Below are 23,535 nucleotides of genomic sequence, written 5' to 3' on the forward strand. Positions count from 1 at the left end.
TAATGCTTAAATATGTATTGAACTCAAGCATTCCTTTTAATGCTTGTGAATACCAATTAATTCAGAAACAGCTGTGGGTTTAGTATCCTGCTGTGGCTGTATGTGTCTGCAAAATGACAATGAGTTCAACACCAACCAATAACATGTAATGATTAACAATAAGACCATCTGACTGAACCAAGTTCAAAGAAAGAGGCCACGTTGCGACTGAGGAGAATACCTTACCTGGGCTCCTGATGGCCCCACCTTTTGCAGCTAAGGGAATGGTTTAACAAGACAGTGAAGTACAGTCCAAGCAGTGCTGTTCAGCTGGAATCTCATTTTGTGAGCAGAAATGATTCTTGAAATCATTTTTATCCAGTTTACCAAGTGATTTCAAACTCATGCCATCTGGTTTTGATTATCTGATCAATTTTATTCCCAACAGTCAATTGCAAATAGTATAATATTATCAATAGACAAGTGACATCATTTTGAAATTTGGTGTTTAGAAAAAGTGTTTTATTGTGAATCTGGAATTTGTTTTTATATCAGCTGATGTGGTATGGAGGAGTTTTAAAACCTGGCTTTTCTCTTGTTTAGTAAAAGATTCGTTAACTCAGAAATGAAAATAGTTTTATTATTCACTCACCCTCATGTTAACCCGTATGGCTTTTTTTTTCCTGTGGAACACAGGATGCTTTAAAGGCTTTCAAACTTGCAAAATGATGAAAAAATGATTTGAAAAGATCCGACTCAAAAGAATTTGGTAATGAATCAGTGCTGCTTTTTGATGTACATGTCAAATAGAGCTAGAGCTGTGAATGGCGACTTAAATTTCAGCATTAGTTTACCAAACTTGGAATAAAGTCCATGAGTCATATGGACTGCTTTTATGATACTTTAATGGTGCTTTTGTGTTTTTTATAAAGCTTGAAAGCTCCTTCTTTTGTGCTCCACAGAGGAAAGAAAGTCATACGGGTTTGAAACCACATGAGCACGAGTAAAATAGTGTCAGACTGAACATTTTTGGTGCACTATTCTGTTCCATTAAGCCTTTTCCCTTTGGCATGTACAGATATCAAAACTCAGTGACTTGACACAAAATACTGTGTTCCATTCATAATGCATTATTGGCATGTATAACACACATCATACTGGGTCACAGCGATCTACGGTGAACCCAATGACCACAAATGGTGATTGTTATGGCAAGCTGATGGTTGTCAAGGAAGAATGCTTGTAGAATTATACATGCTCGTAGTGATTTTACAATCTCATAATAATAATGCATTACTTGAATGAAAAAGCCAGTGCAGCAGTGAATTCAAGACTCACCGCTGTGCACATCATGTATCCGGCCCCAAAGTCAAAGCGACACTGTTCGTGCATGGAGTAATCCATCCCGGGCAGGTGTGGAAGCTCCTCCCAGGTGTGCTCGAACGGGTCGTCACGGAGACAATCATACGAACTTCAGAAGCAGAATGAGATGGTATATAATCTACTGTTGTACTAGTCAAGATTGTCTGTGTATGTCTGTCTAGCACTCACTGCAGGTAGCGGCCCAGCTCCTGTTGACTGCAGCGGGACCAGTGGAAGCGGTGGAAAGCAGCCTGCACCAGTGGGGCCATGATGCTCCCCATCTGCACCTCATCTCCACAACGATTCCCCTGCCCATCATGCTCCATTCCCAACCTACAACACACATGCATATATACAATTTCAGAACATGCACATTTCAGAATCGGGCCAAAAGTAATGTCATCTGGGTTCTTTTTTGCCCCAATACAGTGACTCTAAACTTGCTACTCACTTTTCACCTATTATATATTAGGGAAGTATGCCATTTCAGATGCAGCCAGTCACTTATTTACTGAATGAATTTGTGTTTAAAGGGAACCCTGGGTATTAAGATGTATAGCATAATATAATATATTATAAAATAATAAAAATATATAATAAAATAATATAATATAAATAATGTCTCTTACTGAAATATGTAGTTCTGTTTGAAAAATCCACATAGTTTTATATATATTTTGGACTATGGGGGGCATCATTATTTCGATGATGTGAAATGGTTGCAGCTACTGGCGCCACCTGTTGCTCTTTTTACCACAACACAACTCGGAAAATAAAATACCGATGCGATGCCACATTGTGCGGCTTTTTATTGTAATTTTCAGTTGAGGGGCAACAAGAGAAGCAATGTAAATTTTCACTGCTTTCCTAGCGATAAGAAGAGGAGAAAAGAATTCGAAGATGCCTGTGGATGAATAAATCTTCCTAAAGACCCACGTCTTTTTTCTCTACACTTTAGCCCGGATACCTTTGGGGCTTTTAGTAGACCACAGCTACTGAAAGAGCTTACAAACGGCAGAGACAAGAAATGCTAGATGCCATCCTGGCAGGATGTGAACATGCTGACGCTTGTCATGATGCCACAGCCACTGAAGGAGTTTCTCAGCATTGATTTCACTCAATAACTGGGGGTGTTTAGGCTCCTTGTGGTGAAAAATCGATGTTACGGCATTTGGTTTAAGCCTACGCTAATATCCGTCACCACCTGTAAGCTCAGTAGCTGTGGTCATCGTATCAGTATTTTATTTTCCGAGTTGTGTATTCTGACGTGTGTTGCAGAAAAAATAGTAACAGGTAGCACCAGTAGCTCACCAAGTGCATCCATTTCATGTCATCAAAATAATGGCGCCCCCCCACCCCCAGAGTCCAAAATATGTATAAAACAATGTGGATTTTTAAAATAATGTAAATCTGTCATGTTTTCTACTACATATTTCAGTAAGAGACATCATTTACATTATATTAAGCCATAGAAGTGTTAATACCCAGGGTTCCCTTTAATAAAGCGAACAATTTAGTGATTCACTGATTTACTCATAACAAGACAATCACTTAACGCCACCTACTCACATCAGTGTAACTTGCAGAAAAAGTACACTGTAAAAGTCAGCTGTTCGAATTAAGCTCAACCAATTAGATTCAGGGAACATAACTGCTCAACCAATCAGATTCAAGGAACAAAACTAACTGCTGTATAAATGAAAATATATGATGTATCTTTTGACAATACTGCAGCAGATACTCACACATGCCCGGTTTCATGCGCCACGACAAACGCAGACGAGAAACCGTCTTCATGGTTGAGAGTGCAGCTCCGTACGGGATGACACATGCCTGTGACAGGAGCGTAACCTAGCAACACATAAGAACACCTGATTGAGTTTGTCCTCCTCACATCTTCATCACACATACATGTTATTTTTAACACTTATTTTCCACTGATGTAAGGCCTGAAGTCAAGGTCATTTTAAGATCATTGTGGCATGTGCTTAAAGATTAACCCATTTTTCAAACCGAGCAAGTGTTCAAGTTTTAAATATCATCTGCTCGTGTTAGCAACGTTTTAATCTCTAGTAGTTAATGATGTTAGTGTGCATGTGTGTTGATATTACCCTGCATCCCTGTGGGTCCAAACTCTTGACGAGTGAGAAAGATGGCGTGATCATGGTATTCTTTATCGTTAGTGTCCTTCCTCTGCTGTTCGAAAGCCCAGCGACACACATTCTCCAGACTCTGAGAAGGATTGCCCAGCTCAATGAGGCTCGTGGACTGAAAGCATACATGAGAAGGACATTACACTCAAAGCTAAATTTTGATTTCGCCATTGGCATTTGGTGAAGGTGTGAATCAATTACAAACAATGTATTGCTGAAAATACGTTACAAAGACTGTGAACTACATCGTACTGAATTGTGGTGCTAGACTGTTAAACAGTTTTTCACCATTTCTGTATTCAGGATTTTTTGGGTGGGCCTGAAATCATGTCTTGATGACGCACTGGAGCCACTGAGCATGGCCCCTCCTCTATGACTATAAAAACTAGAGCGCATTAGCATCAGCAGTTTACTTGCTGATTTGTGAGTTACTGTCATTGCCATTAGTTACTACAACCTACAGTTGTAAATGCATAATTACCCAGTTGCGATAATTTACAAAACAGCTAGGTATTTAACAGCTGAGGGATGCAGCAGCTTTCCTGTGAGTGGGCGTGGTTTCAGTGCAGACAGCAGACACGCCCCCAGCATTTAAAAAGCAGAGAACACTGCTTATTTTTTAAAGATTTTGATAACTTATTTACTTCGCGTTTTTTAACATTCAAATTTGGCTGGATGGTTAATATCACATTTTTCTGTGGTGTGACAAATTCACATTTAATATTACTTTACATTCCATTATTCCATTACATTACATTATTTTGGTCTTTTGCGTTGAGAATAACTACTAAAGGAATAGTTTACCTTTTAAGATTGTATCAATTTCTGAAAGAATCTGATATAATATTTTGTTCTGTTGCTCCAATAAACCTATTATATGACTTCAGAAGACATGAAATACAGCATATGGATTGAATGTTTGACTTTTATGATGCTTTGGAAACTTTTTTGGAGCTTGAAATAATGGAAAAAAGCAACTGGAATTCCAAAGCTTTTTATTTGTTTTACACTGAAAAAAGCATTTCATAATGATTTCAACTAGCATGAGGGTAAGTATTTGAAGGTAACTCTATGAGTACTGACGATTGTTATCACCAGACCAACATATGTACACTACCTTTCAAAAGTTTGGGGTCGGCAAGATTTTTAAATGTTTTTAAGATCTGTTGGTAGCTCTTTACAATGAGATTCATTAGTTAACTACGTTAGTTAACATGAACTGAGAATGAACAATACTTTTACAACATTTATTAATCTTAGTTAATGTTAGTTTCAGCATTTACTAATGCATTATTAAAATCACATTTTTATTAACTAACATTAACAAAGATTAATAAACAGTGTAATAAATGTATTGTTCATTCATGTTAGTTAATACATTAAATAATGTTAACAACTGACACCTTATTGTAAAGTGTTACCAACATTTTAATGCTCACTAAGGCTGCAACTGCAGTAAAATACAGTAAAACCCATAACACTGTGAAACATTATTATATTGTAAAATAACTTTAACTTTAGATTGTTTGTCACATTTTAAAGGGGTCATCGGATGCAAAATTCACTTTCGTTTTTGAAGGGAATACACAGTCCGATCAACCCAATGCGTCTATGTGCATGTGAATCATTTGTGATCCAACTTTACCTAGAGAAGAAGTGAGTATAATGTTTTTTGGTCCAATTCTCACTATTAACAACCCATTAACCCATTGACTTTTGTCGCAATAAACTACTAATTTGCTGCTTATTAATATTTTGTAAGGTAGTTGTTAAGTTTAGGTACTGGGTAGGATTAGGGATGCAGAATATGGTCATGCAGTATATGTACTAATAAACAGCCAATATGTTAATAATAAACATGCTAATAAGCAAATAGTGAGAATTGGTCACTATACTGAAGTGTTTTTTTTTTTTTTAAAAATCTTTACAAATCGGCTTTTACTAATACCGTGCTAGTTAGCAAGTTCTGCCGCTAAATGTGGCTAAAGTACAGTCTCTCAGATCACAGCTTGTCACCCCACAGAAGAGAGGGGCGGGGTGAGCAGAGCTCATTAGCATTTAGTGGGACATGAACCAAAACAGCTTGCTCTGAACAGAGCTGTTTTTGACAAGATAAAACGGGCGTTGTTTTACACTACCACTGAGAAATTTTTAACCAAAGTATGTTACAGACTTTTCATTAACTTGTAGGAAAATAGGCATCCGATGACCCTTTTAAGGTCCAATTCTCGCTATTAACAAACCATTAACTACCACTTTTGCTTCAATAAACTTATAATTTGTTGCTTATTAATAGTAAGGTAGTTGTTAAGTTTAGGCATTGGGGAGGATTAGGGATGTAATATGGTCATGTCATGTCAAAAATACTGGTAAATACGTTATTTTGAACTGTTTACAAAGCTCTACTGCTTTTTTTAATTTGTTTTTCTATGTAAATATGCACTAGATGGACATCTCGCAGCTTTTTCAACACGTCAAGCTCGAGGCCCAGCCTTCTTTTCAACATAGGCTCATTGGAAATCCATGCCTCTATATACATTTCTGCAATACTGAAAAAACTTATATGTACAAATAACTGCAGTTTCTAGTTGAAATGAACACTAGAGGCAGTAAAACTGCAACAACTTTTATTCCTTTACAGTTTTGATTAATAAAACTAACTTTCACACAATTAGAAAGCAGAATATTGTTATAGCTTCAAACTAATCCTGCGCGATTTGAAAACTGATACTTCTGAACATTGGCATCACATATACAGCTCCAATTTACTTGCAATTTGCTTGAGAGCTCACGCGACATGACATTGCACCTAAGTAATAAATAGAACCCCATGAAACTGCTCTTCAACTAAACAGCTCAAATCTGCATAAGGAAGTTAAAATAGCACGACTGCCTCAACAAATGCGTTTTTTATATAAATTTTGCATTTGTTAACACTATCGGGTAGGTTTAGGGTTGGGTTTGGTGTAGGGGATATTTCCAACATGATAGAGCATTAACCTTTAGCGACACTACCCAGATATTTGGATTCTGAACAGCCACAATACGACAACAGCAATATGTGCCTGTACTAGCTTAATAAGAGCGTGTGTTTTAGCACCACTCTCTGGACATTTCACTTTGAAACTGCCGCAAAACGTGCAATAAGGTACGCAATTACAGTGTGCAGAAATGTATAAAGAGGCACCAACAAGCCTGGGTTGCATTCACTAAAGCACTTTTCCTCATGCGGGCAAATGAAGACAAAGGCGCAGCTTTTAAAGATCATTTCCAAAGACCGACATCACAGAATTTACTGGCATTTTGGTGCTGATGTGTGAAAAGCCAGAATGTGAACAGCATATTTGTGTATTTACCGGTAAAGTCATACTGTAATTTTACGGCAGTTTACCAGGATTGCTGTGTGAAAGGAGCTATTGTCTTTTTACTAATGCTAGTAAAGCTGGTAAATTTAATATGAAGTATGCCTGCCCTTTAGACATTCATTATAAGTACATTACTGAACACTGAACAGTTGTTTTTAATACTGAGGGATGAGTCAAAACTATTTTCTGTGGTCACAGATGTTGAACTTAGACCATTCCTTTAATCAGGGGACAGACTCTGAAACAATTACATTGACACAAACTTCAAAAAACTTCACTTTTGTTAATCAACTAGTATTATCTAGTATCATTAACATCCTTTGATGTTGAAAGTACTGAAGATTCCAATCAAAATAATTTGCATGAACACGTCGACATGAAATGCTTATATAATAACAACGAAAAAAAAAGTTTACATTGTAAACTACAGCAGCCGTGACGCTGTTATTATTGCTATATTTCACACTCATGTGAACACAGATGTAAACATCGCTCCGGTTTTCTTCCGCAATCTGTGCAGGGAGATAAATGTGTGCAAAAAAAGCATCCAGACAGGAATGCGCTGCTGTTTTGATGACGTGGCCACGAGAGCCATGGAAGTAGGAGATCCTTTCCAGATGCGTGTCCTGAAACTGCCTCTCTCTTTCCCTGTGCCTCACTCCCATGCATTTAACGTTGCATCAAGGTCATGAACTCTGAGAACTACGCTGCAATGCCTTCACTGACCAGTAGAGGGAGGCTTCACCATTCCAATGCACTGCATGGGAAGAACCGAGGGTGGTGGGAAATAACTCAACTCAGCATCACAAGTGCATCCAGCGCTTTATTTTCTCATTACACTTAATTTATTTGTGACTGATGATTTTTACGCCGTGGGTTTGTAAGCAGACAGCAGACTAATGTAAACTAGTTACTAAACACATGATTTATCTTCACTTATCTTCATTCCATCACCGAGATCTTTGTTGATAATGTCATGAAGGGTGTTATTTCAGAATTCTGTACACAATAAGCTTCCTCTTGTTTTTGTTAACGGAATGCATGACAGACTTGCAAGCGTGCTCATTAAAAGAACGTCTCGGCATCTTTATCTTCTCTGCGATCCACCGAACACACACACACGCGCACGTGCACCCTCTGTGAATTGATGCTGGGTGTGTCATGTCAGGGACTCTTTATCTTTTCGGCGCTAGGTGAGGGGAAGAGCGGAACAGATGTGCGGAAGAGACTGTGATGTTGGAACCTTGTTGGAGGTGCGCGGGGTCACTCGGTTGATCGGTGCGTGCCGCTGCCGGCAGCAACGGTTGCCACAGTAATTGGGAATGATGGACAACCTGCTGGCAAGACGGGCGAGGCTGCATGCTGATTGGGGCTGAGGCGGCAGGGGAGAGGAGTGGGTGTGGAACAACCAGGCGTTTGTGCAAGAGCGAGAAAAAGAGGGAGGGAGAAGTGAAGAGAAAAAGATACAGATGGAGAAAGATGTATATCTGTGGCAGTGCTATTGAAATAGGTGGGTGATCTAGAGTGAATCGAGGATGCGATTGAAAAAAATGTGGAAAGGTTTTCACACTGAAAGAGTAGTGAGGTTGAGATAAAGGTTAACAAAACTGTAATAAATGCATGAATGTGCCTCTATTTAACAAGAAGCATCTCTAAATACAGCAAGGATGGTTTTAACATTCCAGGACATTTCCCATCAGCATTTGAGTTATGGTAACCATAAGTCAAGTTCTGTGTTTTAATTAAAATATGTTTGTACGAACTAGTTTTATAAGCTATCAGTGCATTTTTAAAGGAGAAGTTCACTTCCAGAACATAAATTTACAGATAATTTACTAACCCCTGTCATCCAAGACGTTCACGACTTTCTTTCTTCAGTCAAAAAGAAATTATGTTTTTTGAAGGAAACATTTCAGGAATGTTCTTCATATGCTGGACTTCAATGGTGCCCCCAAGTTTGAACTTCCAAAATGCTGTTTAAATACAGCTTCAAAGGGTTCCAAACAATCCCAGCCGAGGAAGAAGGGTCTTATCTAGCGAAATGATTGAATGTGTTTATTACAAAAAAAAACATATTCAGTCAGTCAGACACATTCTTGAATTGTTCTTGTATGAATAAATCTTGAGAAGATAAACAGCCTAGGATTAATGCGTCCTCATTATTTTGTTTTAAAACAAATCTCTAAATGATTAAAAAAATATGAGAGTATGGTTTATTACATAAAAAAAGCTAGATGGAAGGGCCGATGTGAACAGGTAGATAATCTGTTGTTCAGTAAGAAGACACTTAAACTACACTGGAATATCAAGAAGACATGTGACTTTGCCTCAAGTCATGTAACTGAATAATTCAACGACAGAAGAAAACATTCAGATTTTTAATATAAAAACCTTGTTTATAATTGTTAACCAAAACTATTTAAAAACATGTTTGCTAATTGAAATACACTGCTGTTTAAAGGTTTTGGGTGTCTTTAAAAACATTTTTAATGTTTTTAAAGACACCCTTTTCTGCACATTAAGGCTGTTTATTTGACTAAAAATACAGAAAAAAACAGTAATATTGTAAAATATTTTTGCAATTTGGTTTTCTATTTTAATATACTTTAAAATAGAATTTATTCCTGTGATGCAAAGCTAAATTTTCAGCATCATTTCCAGTCTTCAGTGTTACATGATCCTTTAGATATCATTCTAATATGCAGATTTATTATCAATGTTGGAAACATTTGTGCTGCTTGTGATACTTTTTTCAGGATTCTTTGATGAACAAAATGTTAAAAAGAACAGCGTTTATTTAAAATGTAAATCTTTTGTAACAACATACATACTGTTCAAACTTTAGGGTCAGAATTTTTTTTTCTTTCTTTCCTTCTTTCTCTCTTTGCTGAATTCTTTTATTCAGCAAGGATGTGTTAAACTGATAAAAGGGGACAGTAAAGACTTACATTGTTAGAAAAGATTTATATTTTTGTACTTTTGAACTTTTTATTCATCAAAGAATCCTGAAAAAAGTAATCCTGTAAATCTGAAATAAAATAAAAATAAATAAATATTGGATGAAAATTTTAAACTAAATGAAAATGTGTAATGTTGCCTTAACAAATAACTATGTTGTCTATGCCAGACTCTACCACTGGGACGTGGCCAGCCTGCTTGATGATTTCAGAATGGGTTTTCCCTTTAAAATTATTGTATATTTACTTTTTATCTAAATATGGTTTCGACAGCCAGCCCACAGGTCATCCGACCCACTGGGAATGTCCCGGTGCTCCCTATGGCCACCGCATCCCTGAATGGAGTTAAACAACATTTTAAGCCACAGTGAGAGGCAGACGAAGCGTGACCAGCAACAGACGGAAAGAAAAAGACAGAATGGAAAGGAAACCAGAGGTTGTGCGAGCACAGGGACAGAGATGAAGAGAGAACTGACAGATAAACAGAGAGAGAGAGAAACCTGTGTGCCAACTGCCTGATGAGTTCATGTGTCCCATGCATTTTAAGAACTTAATCCTGGAAAGACAAGGCCAGAGGGACAATCACCACAAATCAGCGCAGGAAACGCCATCTGCCTGACCCGCCGTGGACCTCTGTCTCTCCATCTCACCTGAAACCGCACGTAATCACCATGTAACCCCACACACTATCTGTCACAGAGGAAAAATCACCATTTATCATTATGGCTGGGGGTGGTATAGTGTCTCAGTAAGAAGAGCAAAATTTGAGGGCACCACAGCGTTGTGAGCTATTCCTCCCGCTGGGTGAACTGACATTTGTGGTAATGGTAAGCTCCGTCGCAGAGATAGAGAGGTGATGGATTGTCATGTTTAAGTGGCTTAAAAATATCTTCCTCATGGGTTACGCATCCAGATAGCACTCCTGGAGAAAAGATCCTTTCTTCCTGAACCTGATGTTGATTGAATAAATGGAGTAGGTGTTAACTTCACTATTGATTAAGAGGTATTTTTCCACACATCATATTATTCAGATCACATTATTTTTCTGGCTCTTTCAAAGTTTAGATTAGTTTGTCTCTGGATTGTCTCATTTAAAGGTGAAGTGTGTCATTTCTGAGCTACTAGTGGCACTACCTCACGCCACTGGTTGAGTCAATGTTGCTGTATTTATAAATGATTGACTGAATCACTCACTCATTGATTAAATGATTCACATGAAGGATTACGTTATTAAAAGGAATGAAACAATGATTCACAGTTAAAAAGAATCAATTGTTTTGTTTCTGAATAAATTAATGAGTATTTTAACAAATCAGTCAAGTAAAAGCTTCAATTACTCAATGACTATTCATGAATGAATCTGTGTTTTTGAACAAAATATTTGAATTAATGATTTAATTAACTGATTGCTCGAATGAATCATTCAATAACTCATTTATAAATGATTCACTGAATCGCTCACTTATTGATTTTGTGATTCACATGAAGGATTACGTTACTAAAAGGAATGAAACGATTCACTGTTTAAAAGGATCAATTGTTTTGTTTCTGAATTAATGAATCAGTATTTTATCAAATCAGTTACGTAAAAGCTTTAATTACTCAATGACTATTCATGAATGAATCTGTTTTTGAACAAATCATTTAAATGAATGATTTAACTAATTGCTTGAATGAATCATTCAATTACTCATTCATAAATGATTGACTGAATCACTCACTTATTGATTTCATTATTCACATGAAGGATTACGATAAAAGAAATGAAACAATGATCCACTAATAAAAAGAATCAACTGTTTTGTTCCCAAATTAATTAATCAGTATTTTTAACAAGTTAGTTAAGTAAAAGATTCAGTGACTCAATGAAGATTCATTAATAAATCATTAAAATCATTTAATTAGCTAACTGCTTGAATGAATCGTTCATTGACTTACTCATAAATGATTGAATCACTCACTCACTCACTCACTGATTCACTTGAGGGATTCAATTATTAATAGGAATGAATCAGTGATTTACTCATAAAAAGAATAAACTGTTTTGTTCCTGAATGAATGAATCTGTATTTTTACCAAATTAGTTACGTAAAAGATTCAATGACTATTCATAAATGACAATTCATGAATGAATCAGTGTTGTGAACAAATAATTTGAATTAATGATTTAATTAACTAATTGCTTAAATGAATCATTCAGTGACTCACTCATAAATGATTGACTGATTGAATCATTCACTCAGTCACTCACTCATTGTTTCAGTGATTAACAAGAAGAATTCAATTATTAATAGGAATGAATCAAGATTAAAAAGAATCAATTGTTTTGTTCATGAATGAATGAATCACTATTTCTAACAAATTAGTTAAATAAAAGATTCAATGACTTAATGATTTAATTAACTAATTGCTTGAATAAATCATTGAATTACTCACTCATAAATGATTAACTGAATCCCTCACTCATTGATTTCATGATTCACGTGAAGGATTACATAATTATTAGGAATGAATCAACGATTCACTCGCTCATAAAAAGAATCAATTGTTTTGTTCCTGAATTAAAGAATCAGTATTTTTAACAAAGTAGTCGAGTAAAAGATTCAGCGACTATTCATGAATGAATCAGTGTTTTGAAAATTAGTTAGAATTAATTATTTAATTAACTAATTGCTTCAAAATATCACTCATTGATTCAGTGATTCCCATGAAGGACTAAATTATTAATAGGAATGAATCAATGATTCACTCAACTGTTTTGTTACTTTTAACAAATTAGTTATGTAAAAGATTCAATGCTTAAATGACTATTTATGAATGAATGTCAGAAAGTGTTTCTGAACAAATCATTTGAATTGATGTAATTAGTCTCTCATAAATACAGTAATCTGTGAAAAGTGTAACTGAAAAATCTTCACCACTAATGCATATGTAATGCACACTATTGCTATTAATTTATTCTCATTTCTGACTAGGTGAGATATTGAAGAAATATGTGATTTTCTTAGTGAGTAACTGTGTCAGATGAAAGCAAAACCTAGGACAGTGGTCACTATCAGGTCAACCACATCTGAGACTGGTTACCTGATCGGAGATCAGCCTCTCCCTGATCTCCAGTTACAGGAAGGGCAGCATTTTATGGAGCTGTGTTTATGAATGAGGCAGGGTCATCATTGATTGTTTTTCTTGCATTCTTGATTCTTCTTCCCAGAATCCTTTGCTTGGTCTCATAGGTGCTGGTGTGTGCGTGTTTATGTGTTGGGGTGGGGGGGTATTGGGAAGGCAATTGCATAACATCAGCACTCTCTGTGCTTTGGTGTTGAACTGTGAAGGCGTGCGACTTTGAAAAGACTCCCTTGGGAACTCTATGCTTTTAGTTCCCGTTTGCTCAGTCCGGTGGAATAACAGGCCCTAGGCCATAGTGAGCACCCAGCAGAAGGGGGTGGGAAAAAGATGCACATGTAAGCTAAGCTAGTGGTGTGTTTATGTGTTTATGTAGGTGTGAGTGCGAGACAGAGGGTGGAAGAGAGAGATACAGAGTGTGTATATTATACATGTTTGCTGCTGATGCAATATGTCAAACTGTCATGATACAGAACTGCGAAGTGCTAAACGGCTACAGACAGCAAAATGGATCATTTGGGGATTTGCGTAAAGAGAAAAACACTGTTTTTTAGGTTACATCAGTATTCTCTCACAGTGAAAACTAAAGTCGGAACATGAAGTCTCAGATGAAACCCCAACTAAGAAGAAGTGTATAATTTCTGGACTACTAGCAGCACCAAACAAGTTTTCCAATCACGCCAACCATCTTCCACTGATTGAAAACAACAAAAAATGAATAAAAATCAAAAACAGATAGTCCCGTCATAAAGTCAAACTACTGGTTGAGCCACAACGTAATGTGTGGGACTCCTCAAAAATGTTGAAACTGTCACAAAACCACAGTGTTTACAACTTTTTTTGGAAGTCAGCCTACAAATCGTTTACTAATATTTCTGTCTGAAGTATTTAATGAAAGAAATGACACCCAACACCCAAGATTGCCAAAAATATAACTATGACTAGATTAAAGTCAACATGAAAGGCTGTTCACAACAAATATGCTCACTTAAACTGACTTATTTCTGAGCAATATAAGATATTCAGCAAGAAAAAAAATCATAAAATTAAGAGATGAAAAGGAAAGTTGTTTCATAGCCAGAGCAAATTTGTAAAAGATGCACTTATGAATCATAACATAATGATCATACAGAATAAAACCAAAGATGCGTAATTAAATAGCAAGTGTGGCTCATTTTAATTCCATGCAGACTTTAAACTTGTCATCTGGTATCTGATGCATGATGTCAATAAATTATTGATTCTTACTTTTCTGGCATCCACCAAAACAATCCGAACTAGCACCACGTTTATTCTTGCCCCAAGAGAATGGTCATGATAGATCTCGTTCACCTGTGAAGAGAGAAAAGCAGCGTTAGATCCAACATCAAGAGTTTAAGCTGATGCTGTAAGAGCAAAAAGCCTCATTTTAGAATAAACTCCATTAAAGGAAATTATATTTGCTTTCTTGAAACTTCGTCAAACTAAAGTGCTCTGAGTGAGAATTATGATTAAGTGATATCCAAGACTTCACACTGGGGACATTTTCTACAGATTCAATGTTCCAGTCTGCCTTTAAGACATGTTTCAGCATTATGTTAGAAAAAAATATTGTGCAAAATAGCTAATTATAACTAATTTATAAATAATAAATTAATTATAAGAATCGTTAGCCTACGATTCATAGGCTAACTTCCAAATATATATATACATATATATATATATATATATATATTCTCATTTGTTTTTTAAACATTTCACAATATGTGACGAGTCAGTGTCGCCGACTTCGTCTCAAACTGAAAACAAAACAAAAAAACGCTAGTTTATCAATAAATTATTAAAACGTTAATGCAGTCTACATGCTGTTTTACTCTGACACATTTAGTATTATTTCTGCCAGTGCACTGTGGCAAGCTCTTTTTTTGTGTGCGCTTATTAGGCGCTTTCTAAAACAATACAGACTTTTGAACTTTTGAACTTTTGAACAGTGGTGTACATGTTAACAATATATATATATATATATACACACTGACCAAAATTATAAAAAAATTAACACTTTTGTTTTTGCCCCCATTTTTCATGAGCTGAATTCAAAGATCTAAGACTTTTTCTATGTACACAAAAGGCCTATTTCTCTCAAATACTGTTCACAAATCATTAGTGAGCACTTCTCCTTTGCCGAGATAATCCATCCACCTCACAGGTATGGCATATCAAGATGCTGATTATTGCGCAGCCTTAGGCTGGCCATAATAAAAGGCCACTCTAAAATTTTTACTGCTTTTTACAGTTTTTACAGTTTTACTGTATTGGGGGGGGTCCCGGGGGTCCGAAATCCAGTCAGTATCTGGTGTGACCACCATTTGCTTCACACAGTGCAACACATTTCCTTCGCATAGAGTTGATCAGGAGTGCGTTTCCCGAAAGCAACTATGGTCGTAAGTTCCGTCGTTACCAATAGATTTCAATGGAACTAACTACCATAGTTAGCTTACGATGCTTTTGGGAAACGCACCCCAGGTTGTTGATTGTGGCCTGTGGAATGTTGGTCCACTCCTCTTCAATGGCTCTGTGAAGTTGCTGGATATTGGCAGGAACTGGAACACACTGTCGTATACACCGATCCAGAGCATCCCAAACATGCCTGACCATACCATAACCCCACCGCCACCATGGGCCACTCGATCCACAACGTTGACATCAGCTTATGGTACAGAAAGGAACATTCAATTCACGGGCAACAGCTCTGGTGAAAATTTCTGCAGTCAGCATGCCAACTGCACACTCCCTCAAAACTTGCGACATCTGTGGCATTGTGCTTTGTGATAAAACATTTTAGAGTGGCCTTTTATTGTGGCCAGCCTAAGGCACATCTGTGCAATAATCATGCTGTCTAATCAGCATCTTGATATGCCACACCTGTGAGGTGGATGGATTATCTTGGCACATTAGAAGTGCTCACTAACACAGATTTAGACAGATTTGTGAACAATGTTTGAGAGAAATAGGCCTTTTGTGTACATAGAAAAAGTCTTAGATCTTTGAGTTCAGCTCCCCCACTCCTGGCATGCTTTAGGGAGGTCTGTTAATACTAAATGGGATTTACCTGCTAGTGTCATTGTTGGACAATGTCTCTTTAGAAAAACAACTGATTTGTACACTTTTTTGGTTAGGTTTTGTAATACTGGTGTTGTAGTAATGTTTTTTTCTCATCCAATATTTTGAGGAGACACTGCCTCCTTTGCCTAATTTCAGCACTGTTTCAGCACAAGTTTACCCAAATTTTTGGGACCATTCTGTTCTGGTAGAGACCACAAAACGTAACACACTCACATAGCAACACACAGACAACCAGCAAAGCTGCACCCAATAATGTTTAAGAGAGCCTTTTTCATTTCCCATGATTCTGCAGTTTGACTTCTCACCCTGCGCCTCAGCCATCTTTACTTATTCAGTTTGCAGAAGGATGGGCCTAATGCACTGTGGGAAACGCTGTTCCCAGACAGAGAGGGAGACAGAGGCAGACAAATTGGTACAGAAGTTCAGACATGGTGTCCTCTGCCGCTCTGGAAGCCTGCTAATGAGACACCGAGATGTATACACAGCCAACAATAATGAGATTTCTGATGGACAGACTGCGGGAGGGGGAGCGAGAATAAGAGACGAAGACAGACAAGAAGAAAGGGGCTTAAAAGGGGGCGGCAAGTAAGAAGGCAAACGATGGAAAAGGATTACACAACACGCTTTCCGAAACCCATGTGCCTGCTGCACCAACTCACCTGCTCTTTTATATGTACGATGCACCGGTTGCCAAGCGACCGGCAAACTTCAGAGTGGGGTGGGGCCCTGTTTCTCTCTCTTTCTGTGTGTCTGTATTCCTGGCATTCCCTCTCTGCTTGCTGTCATTCCTTTGAATATTTTTTTTGGTTGCACTGTCTGTTTGTCAATGTTTCGTTATGTTTCTGCAGACTTTGTTTTTTGCAACTCACAACTTTACAGAATTCATCATTCCTTTCCTTTCAGTCTTAAATCAGTATATGCATTAGCGGCTGCCAAAAGCTTATCTTTCAAACTAGTGTATAGGCCTTTTCCGTAGCATTCGCCAAGATTTCCTGAGAAATTCTAAAGAGCGCAGCTCTTAGGCTGGGTTGCCTTAGTAACGGCGTTAATACAGATGACTGGTAAAGGCACAGATGACTTCCAGGTGACCATTCCAGTGTTCCGAACGTTAATGATCGTTAAACTGAGGCACGACTTTCATACGGAACACACACTGTGCAACACCTCAGGACTCTGCATTAGGAGAAGCAGTGCATGATGGGATACGACTACTGCCTTGTTTCCAGGCTTCACTTCAAAGAAAATGGACATGGCTGGCAGTAAAAGTTTATTTCTCTCATATTATTACAGTATGCCCTTTGGCTGGACAGTATGATTGTATGTATTTTGCCCAATAAAGGCAAAATACCTTAACTCGCTAGAGTGTAAAACTAAGAAAAATTACTTTAAAGTTTTGTCCAGCCAAATTAATTATAGGTAGGGCACTGTAAATCTGGTAATTAGATATTTTAGTAATGATAATTATCTGCATAAAACAATATTGAGCTTAAACTTTTTTTTACCCAGTTTTGAAGTTACTATTTTGCCTTTGCATTGTCTGCAAGTGAGATGTCACGCCAAGCCAAAAGGGCAGTAACTCCCTCATTATCCATATTTTGGCTGATCACCATTTACAAAATCATTATAGTAACACCTGTATAAAATCTTGTGACCATGGGCTAGGCTATAACATATAGTAATGTGAATTTAATAATTGTTTTTCTGACTCTAACAACCAGACAAACATGTCAGTGGATACCGTGTTGCAACCAATTTATTTGCAAGGTTCACTAATGTAAAAGGATGTAAGACATAGCATAATTGCTTTTAAATCAAAATGAATGAAAATTGCCTAACCTAAAAGGAAGACTTGTGGATTGATGTGAACGCCTGCAAGTAGGAGTGTCACACTTTATTTTAGGTCAGATTCTCGCTATTAACAAACCATTAACTATGACTAATTTGCTGCTTGTTAGTAAGGTAGTTGTTAAGTTTAGGTATTGAGTAGGATTAGTGATGCAGAATATGGTCATGCAGAATATGTGCTTTGTAGGTACAGATAAATAGCCAATATTTTATGAATAGGCATGCTAATAAGCAACTAGTTAGTAGTGGGAATTGTTCCCTGTACTAAAGTGTTACCGTAGGAATATTGTTCTGAATGCTTGTGGATTAAACATCTCAGATGACGTTCATTGCCATGGATTTTATTGGGTACATGAAAAGGTTTCTCATGGGCCTTTTGGAAGTTACTGTCAAGACAACCCATTATAAAAAATAATAATAATAAAAAATAAACTGACTCAAGATACTTATCCACATGGTAAAGTAGGTTTTAAATGTCCCAAAAAACATCAATAACTCATTTTCAACTAAAACTGAGTTACGGCTTTTGCCTTTTTACGGCAGTATTGTACTGTAAGAAGAGTAGAAATGGGTAGAAATTCTGCTATTTACATTTATGAACAGTATTGTACTGTAAGAAGAGTAGAAATGGAAAATAAAAATTCTGCAGTTACTTTTTACATTTATGTTTAAAAGTTCTTGTCTCCATGTTGAGAGAAATCAGGAGTAAGATGTTAGTTCTAGAACAAATGTGAACAAGCATTAATTCATCTCACTCACAAAAACAGATTCAGTATTCCTCAAAATGAATAAAAACAGTGAAATTCAACTCAGAATATGATGCAAACCTGCAATAATTAAATATGTTATATAATACAAATATCCTTTATGCATTTAATCTTATTTTATTAACCGATGTCTTTGCTGCCGACCTTCAATGATCCAATTCAATCATACTAATAAGCAAAAATTACTCAAGATAATCTAACATTTGTTTTCCTTTTTTTAATTGCTGAAGAGTTGACATTTTTTTCTTCTGCCGTCTACTGTACAGACGTGAATTTACTTTTCTCAAAGCCTGAGGCTTTTGGTGTGAAAAGGCTTTTACATTTGCCAAAAATAGAACTTTTTATATTAAAAAAATCAAGCCCTGCCCAGATTTAAAAAGTAATGCAAAAGTAAAGTAACGCATTACTTTACATAAAAAAGTAACTAATGTAATTAGTTACATTTTTAGGGAGTAATTTAATATTGTAATGCATCACTTTTAAAAGTAACTTTCCCCAACACTGTTGGTAAAACTTTTTATGGACTAATTCTCAATTTTAACTATTCGCGTATAAGCATACATATTACTAGCATATTGGCTGTTACTAGCATATTGGCTGTTTATTAATACTTATAAAGCAAATATTAAGTTGACTCAACAAATTGTGTTTTTTATTTTTTACAGTGTACCCCGTACCTAAACTGACCAACTACCTTACTATAAATAAGTAGCAATTTAGGAGATAATTGAGGCAAAAGTTGTAGTTAATAGTTAGTTAACAGTGAGAATTGATCCCTAAAGTGTGACCGATGTTTTTAATCTCAAAAAAATATATATATATAAAAAAACTATTTACAGTACATAATCTATGTGTAAAGCTATAGAATATATGTGATGCTATATAAAAAAGTCCAGCACCAAGCAGAAAACTATAATTGACTCCACAAGCTAGTGCGGTGTAGTGTGACCATGGATTTAAAAAAAAAAGAAGTCAATTTTTATCTTTTGGTTTCTATAAAAACAAAGAACACAACAAAACAAAACGTCCATCTAAAATACAAATTTAAAATGTTTAAAAAAATTATTTTTTTAATTTTTAACATTTTATTTTAAATTATTTTGTTAATGAAAGAAGAAATCAGATTTATTGAATAAATATTACAACATGGATGTGCAATAAAATATTATGGAGAAGTGTTTCTAAATAAAAACAACTATAATGTACAACTGCATTTTAGTTACACATTAAAACATTTTTTGTAAATATTATAAAAAATTTCATAATAGTTTTTTTTTTTAACTATATGAAAGCCAGTTTTGCGTTCTGATGCAGTTTTGTGTTCTGACTGAAAATGAAGCTAAAATAGCATGGATGCATCAGCAAACTTGTTTTTATATCACTTTTGCATTTCCTAGCACTGTCGTTTAGGTTAACGGTTGAGTCTGGTGTAGGGGCCATGTTATTTTCCAACACGATAGAGCATTAACATTTTAGCGACACTTTGAAACTGCTGTGAAATGTGCAGTAAGGTACATACTATTGATGTCACAGAAACATCACCACAAGCGCATATTTCCAATGAGCCTGGGTTCATTTTGAATACTGATCATATATTAATAATTACGAGAATAAATGACTCTCGTAAAAGGTGTATTAAGAGAATATGCCACTAAAATGCTATTGTATACCGCCCACTCCTACTATACACATGCATTCATTATTGGAAAGCTTATCACAAGCAACACTGAATGGACATTCTAATATTAATTAGAGTTACAAATCTTCAGCAACACCAATAGGGTTCTTCCTCAACCTCCTACAGAATAAAACCCCCCTCCCACCCTCTTGCTCTATGTTAATGACCGTGAGAGTGTAGGTCTCATTAGTACTGCCCTGGTTGCTGGCCTTGTTCAGGAGCACTGGGTTTCATCAGCCTACAGGTAACTAATGGAGACCTAGAGGTCGGCAAGTCAGAAAATCATTAATATCCCATTAATAATGCAGCAGGGGCTAGCATTGTGGCTTCACTGCTTTGGAGGAAGGAGGGGAGAGTGAAGAAAATAGCAGAGGGTGCAGATAGGAAGATAGGGTTAGAGGAGAGAAAGAGGGAAGACAAAAAAAACTATATGTGTGTGTGTGGCCATTGACCGAGCCAGGAGAAAAAAAACGGGTTGATATTGAGAAATATTAGCATAATGATCACAAATGTGCATGATAACTATCCCAACTCAAATGTGTGAAAGAGCCATGAAAAAAACATTTAAAAGGCCAGTTTTTATCTTATTAGCCCTGTTTATCATCTGGCCCTGCCAAACCATAAAAAGAACTTCAATAGAAGGGATTTAAGTGCCAAAGTGTTTTCTTAAGCACAGGCATTTTGGGGTTTTAACATTAACTTGTTAAAGACCCCCTGTGGTGAAAATAAAAGTTTTTTTTAACATTGTGTCTGGTGTTTACATGTCTGTCTGCTGTTTTTAATATGCTTCAAGCCAAACCATATCCAAATTCATTACTCAATACCACTGCTGAGAATTTTCTCTTTAAACCTGCGGTGTACCAAAGACTGTTTCAAAATGCAGTTTAAAAATCACATGTTTCCTACCATCACCAACATGTAACCAATCCTATCATCTTCTGGTCATAGGTTTCTATGGGGGGTGGGGGGACGCATTCCCTTCAAAAACAAAACGTGCCGACATACAGTACAACAGCGCTCACAGCGACCCGAGTTCAAATCCTGTCTCAAGGTCCTTTGCCGATCCCGCCCCCCTCTCTTCACCCAACGATTTCCTGTCAGTTCTCCACTATCCTGTTTCATTAAAGGCATAAAAAGCCCTTAAACATATATTTAAAAAAAAAAAATAAATAATCCACTGCATATTCAGCGGTTCAGATGTCAGGAGTAAATGACGACTGCTATGTTCATTATTACATCCAACAACAAAACACTTCAGTCCCTTAGGAGACATTCTTGTCTTCCCCTGCTTCGGCATCAAAACAATGGCGGACTATAGCTCACTCAGCGTGGGTCTGTGCTACATCAGTCATGTCAGTCAACAATCATGGGAGGTGCCTGTGCAGAACTACGTCATTCTGTCAAGAATCTCAGAACAGCCTGATCTGAGAAAGAGATTATTATAATCAGAGATTAAAAAAAAAAAAAAAGCACTGGGTGGAACAACAATTCACAGAACAGCAATTCACAAATAATTTACTCACCCCCTTGCCATCCAAGATGTTCATGTCTTTCTGTCTTCAGTCGTAAAGAAATTATAGTTTTTGAGGAAAGCATTTTAGGATTTTTCTTCATATAATGGACTTCAATTGTGCCCCTGATTTTGAATTTCAAAAAAGTAGTTTAAATGCAGCTTCAAAGGGCTCTAAACGATCCCAGCTGAGGTCTTACCTAGCGAAACGATTGGTAATTTATTTTGGAAAATAAAAATGTGTATACTTTTTAAGCACAAAAGCTGGTGTAGCACAGGTTCTGACATGCGTGTTCACGACATTACGTACTATTGAATCGAATGTAGACGGAACTACAGACCCTCTGTTCACAAAGCAAACGCGCAAAGACTAAGAAAGTGCAAGCAAGTCAAACACTGTTTACAAACAAAAAGGTACAATGTGTCGGATGATTCTGAAGTTGTAGGAGAAAATAAGATTTTTTTTTGCCATACTCTACCTTTTTTAGTACACAGACGATGAATTTAGACGTGATTCGTAGTAGTGATGGGGAGTTCTGATCATTTTAGCGACCTTTGAGTTTTGTTCAGCAAAATGAACGAATCTTTTTTTCGAGTCATTTTGTTAATTTTAGCAAAATCAGCATCACGTGACAGCCCCATAAGATGAACGAACGAAAAACCTGAAGATTCGAAACAGGTGAACTAATTGCAGTACAGAACCTAATAGGATGTTGCACATGCACAACTGAATGAATCACTCCCCGAGACGACTCGTTCTTCGCGAGTCACATTAAAGATTCATTCAAAATGAACGAATCGTTCAAGAACGACCCGTGGACGCGCATCCGAGAGCCTGTGCTACGCTAGCTTTTGTGCTTAAAAATAACCGATCGTTTCACTACCCTTCTTCCTCAACTGGGATCCTTTAGAGCCCTTTGAAGCTGCATTTAAACTACTTTTTTGAAGTTCAAAATCGGGGGCACAATTGAAGTCTATTATAGGAAGAAAAATCCTGAAATGCTTTCCTCAAAAAACATAATTTCTTTACTACTGAAGACAGAAAGACATGAACATCTTGGATGACAAGGGGGTGAGTAAATTATTTGTGAATTGTTCTGGAAGTGGACTTCTCCTTCAAAGGTGAATTTTGCATCTGATGACCCCTTCAACTACTTATTTAAGAAGTGGATGTAGAAAGAGTGGTTAAAGTAGTAGTAATAATAATAATAATAATGCTTTGATCTACAGCCAAAAACTAGTTTGTCAGTCCAAACTAATTTTGACAAAACACCCTATACAAGCATTTTGGTTCCCCATACAATGCTGATTTTTACTTTGCATCCCACGTACATATTATGCTGAATCATCATCATGCTGTTTCAGTCTGGGAGAGGAAAGTGAATGAGTACAGAAATCCCATCAGGCTCTTGGCTGGCGGTCCTCCTAATCTCCCTTTCATTCTTCTGTAATGTACAGGAATGCTCAGAGATATGAAGGTACGCACTAGTGGACAGTATTTGCTCAGACTCATTACTGAATCTCTGCCATTTTCACTTGACATTTTGGACCATTATTACCTGTCTGACATTTGAGGGCCAGAACAACGTGTCTATGAAGAGCTGATTACATAATGGTTGCCTGCCCGCACGTCTTGTTTACTCCTGAGGAGCGACTAATATAGAGGGAAGCAATTAATATTGTCGACTTTCAAT

General features: G+C 36.7%; 1 protein-coding gene across 3 annotated transcripts in view; it reads right to left on the reverse strand.

Moving 5' to 3' along the window:
* Nucleotides 1-23,535, reverse strand: part of LOC127176524 (A disintegrin and metalloproteinase with thrombospondin motifs 2) — a 166,384-nt gene that overhangs the window by 21,608 nt on the left and 121,241 nt on the right. For 2 of the 3 annotated variants that reach the window (XM_051128258.1, XM_051128256.1), the window contains exons 5-10: nt 14,188-14,271; nt 3,453-3,609; nt 3,087-3,192; nt 1,531-1,674; nt 1,318-1,450; nt 226-255 (exon numbers count right to left, since the gene is read on the reverse strand). In XM_051128258.1, the coding sequence (XP_050984215.1) occupies nt 226-255; nt 1,318-1,450; nt 1,531-1,674; nt 3,087-3,192; nt 3,453-3,609; nt 14,188-14,271 (654 nt within the window). The remainder of the gene's footprint in view (nt 1-225; nt 256-1,317; nt 1,451-1,530; nt 1,675-3,086; nt 3,193-3,452; nt 3,610-14,187; nt 14,272-23,535) is intronic. The other variant, XM_051128257.1, reaches the window with a different exon arrangement.

Source organism: Labeo rohita, chromosome 14 (genome assembly GCF_022985175.1).
Source record: "Labeo rohita strain BAU-BD-2019 chromosome 14, IGBB_LRoh.1.0, whole genome shotgun sequence".
Lineage (NCBI taxonomy): Eukaryota > Metazoa > Chordata > Actinopteri > Cypriniformes > Cyprinidae > Labeo > Labeo rohita.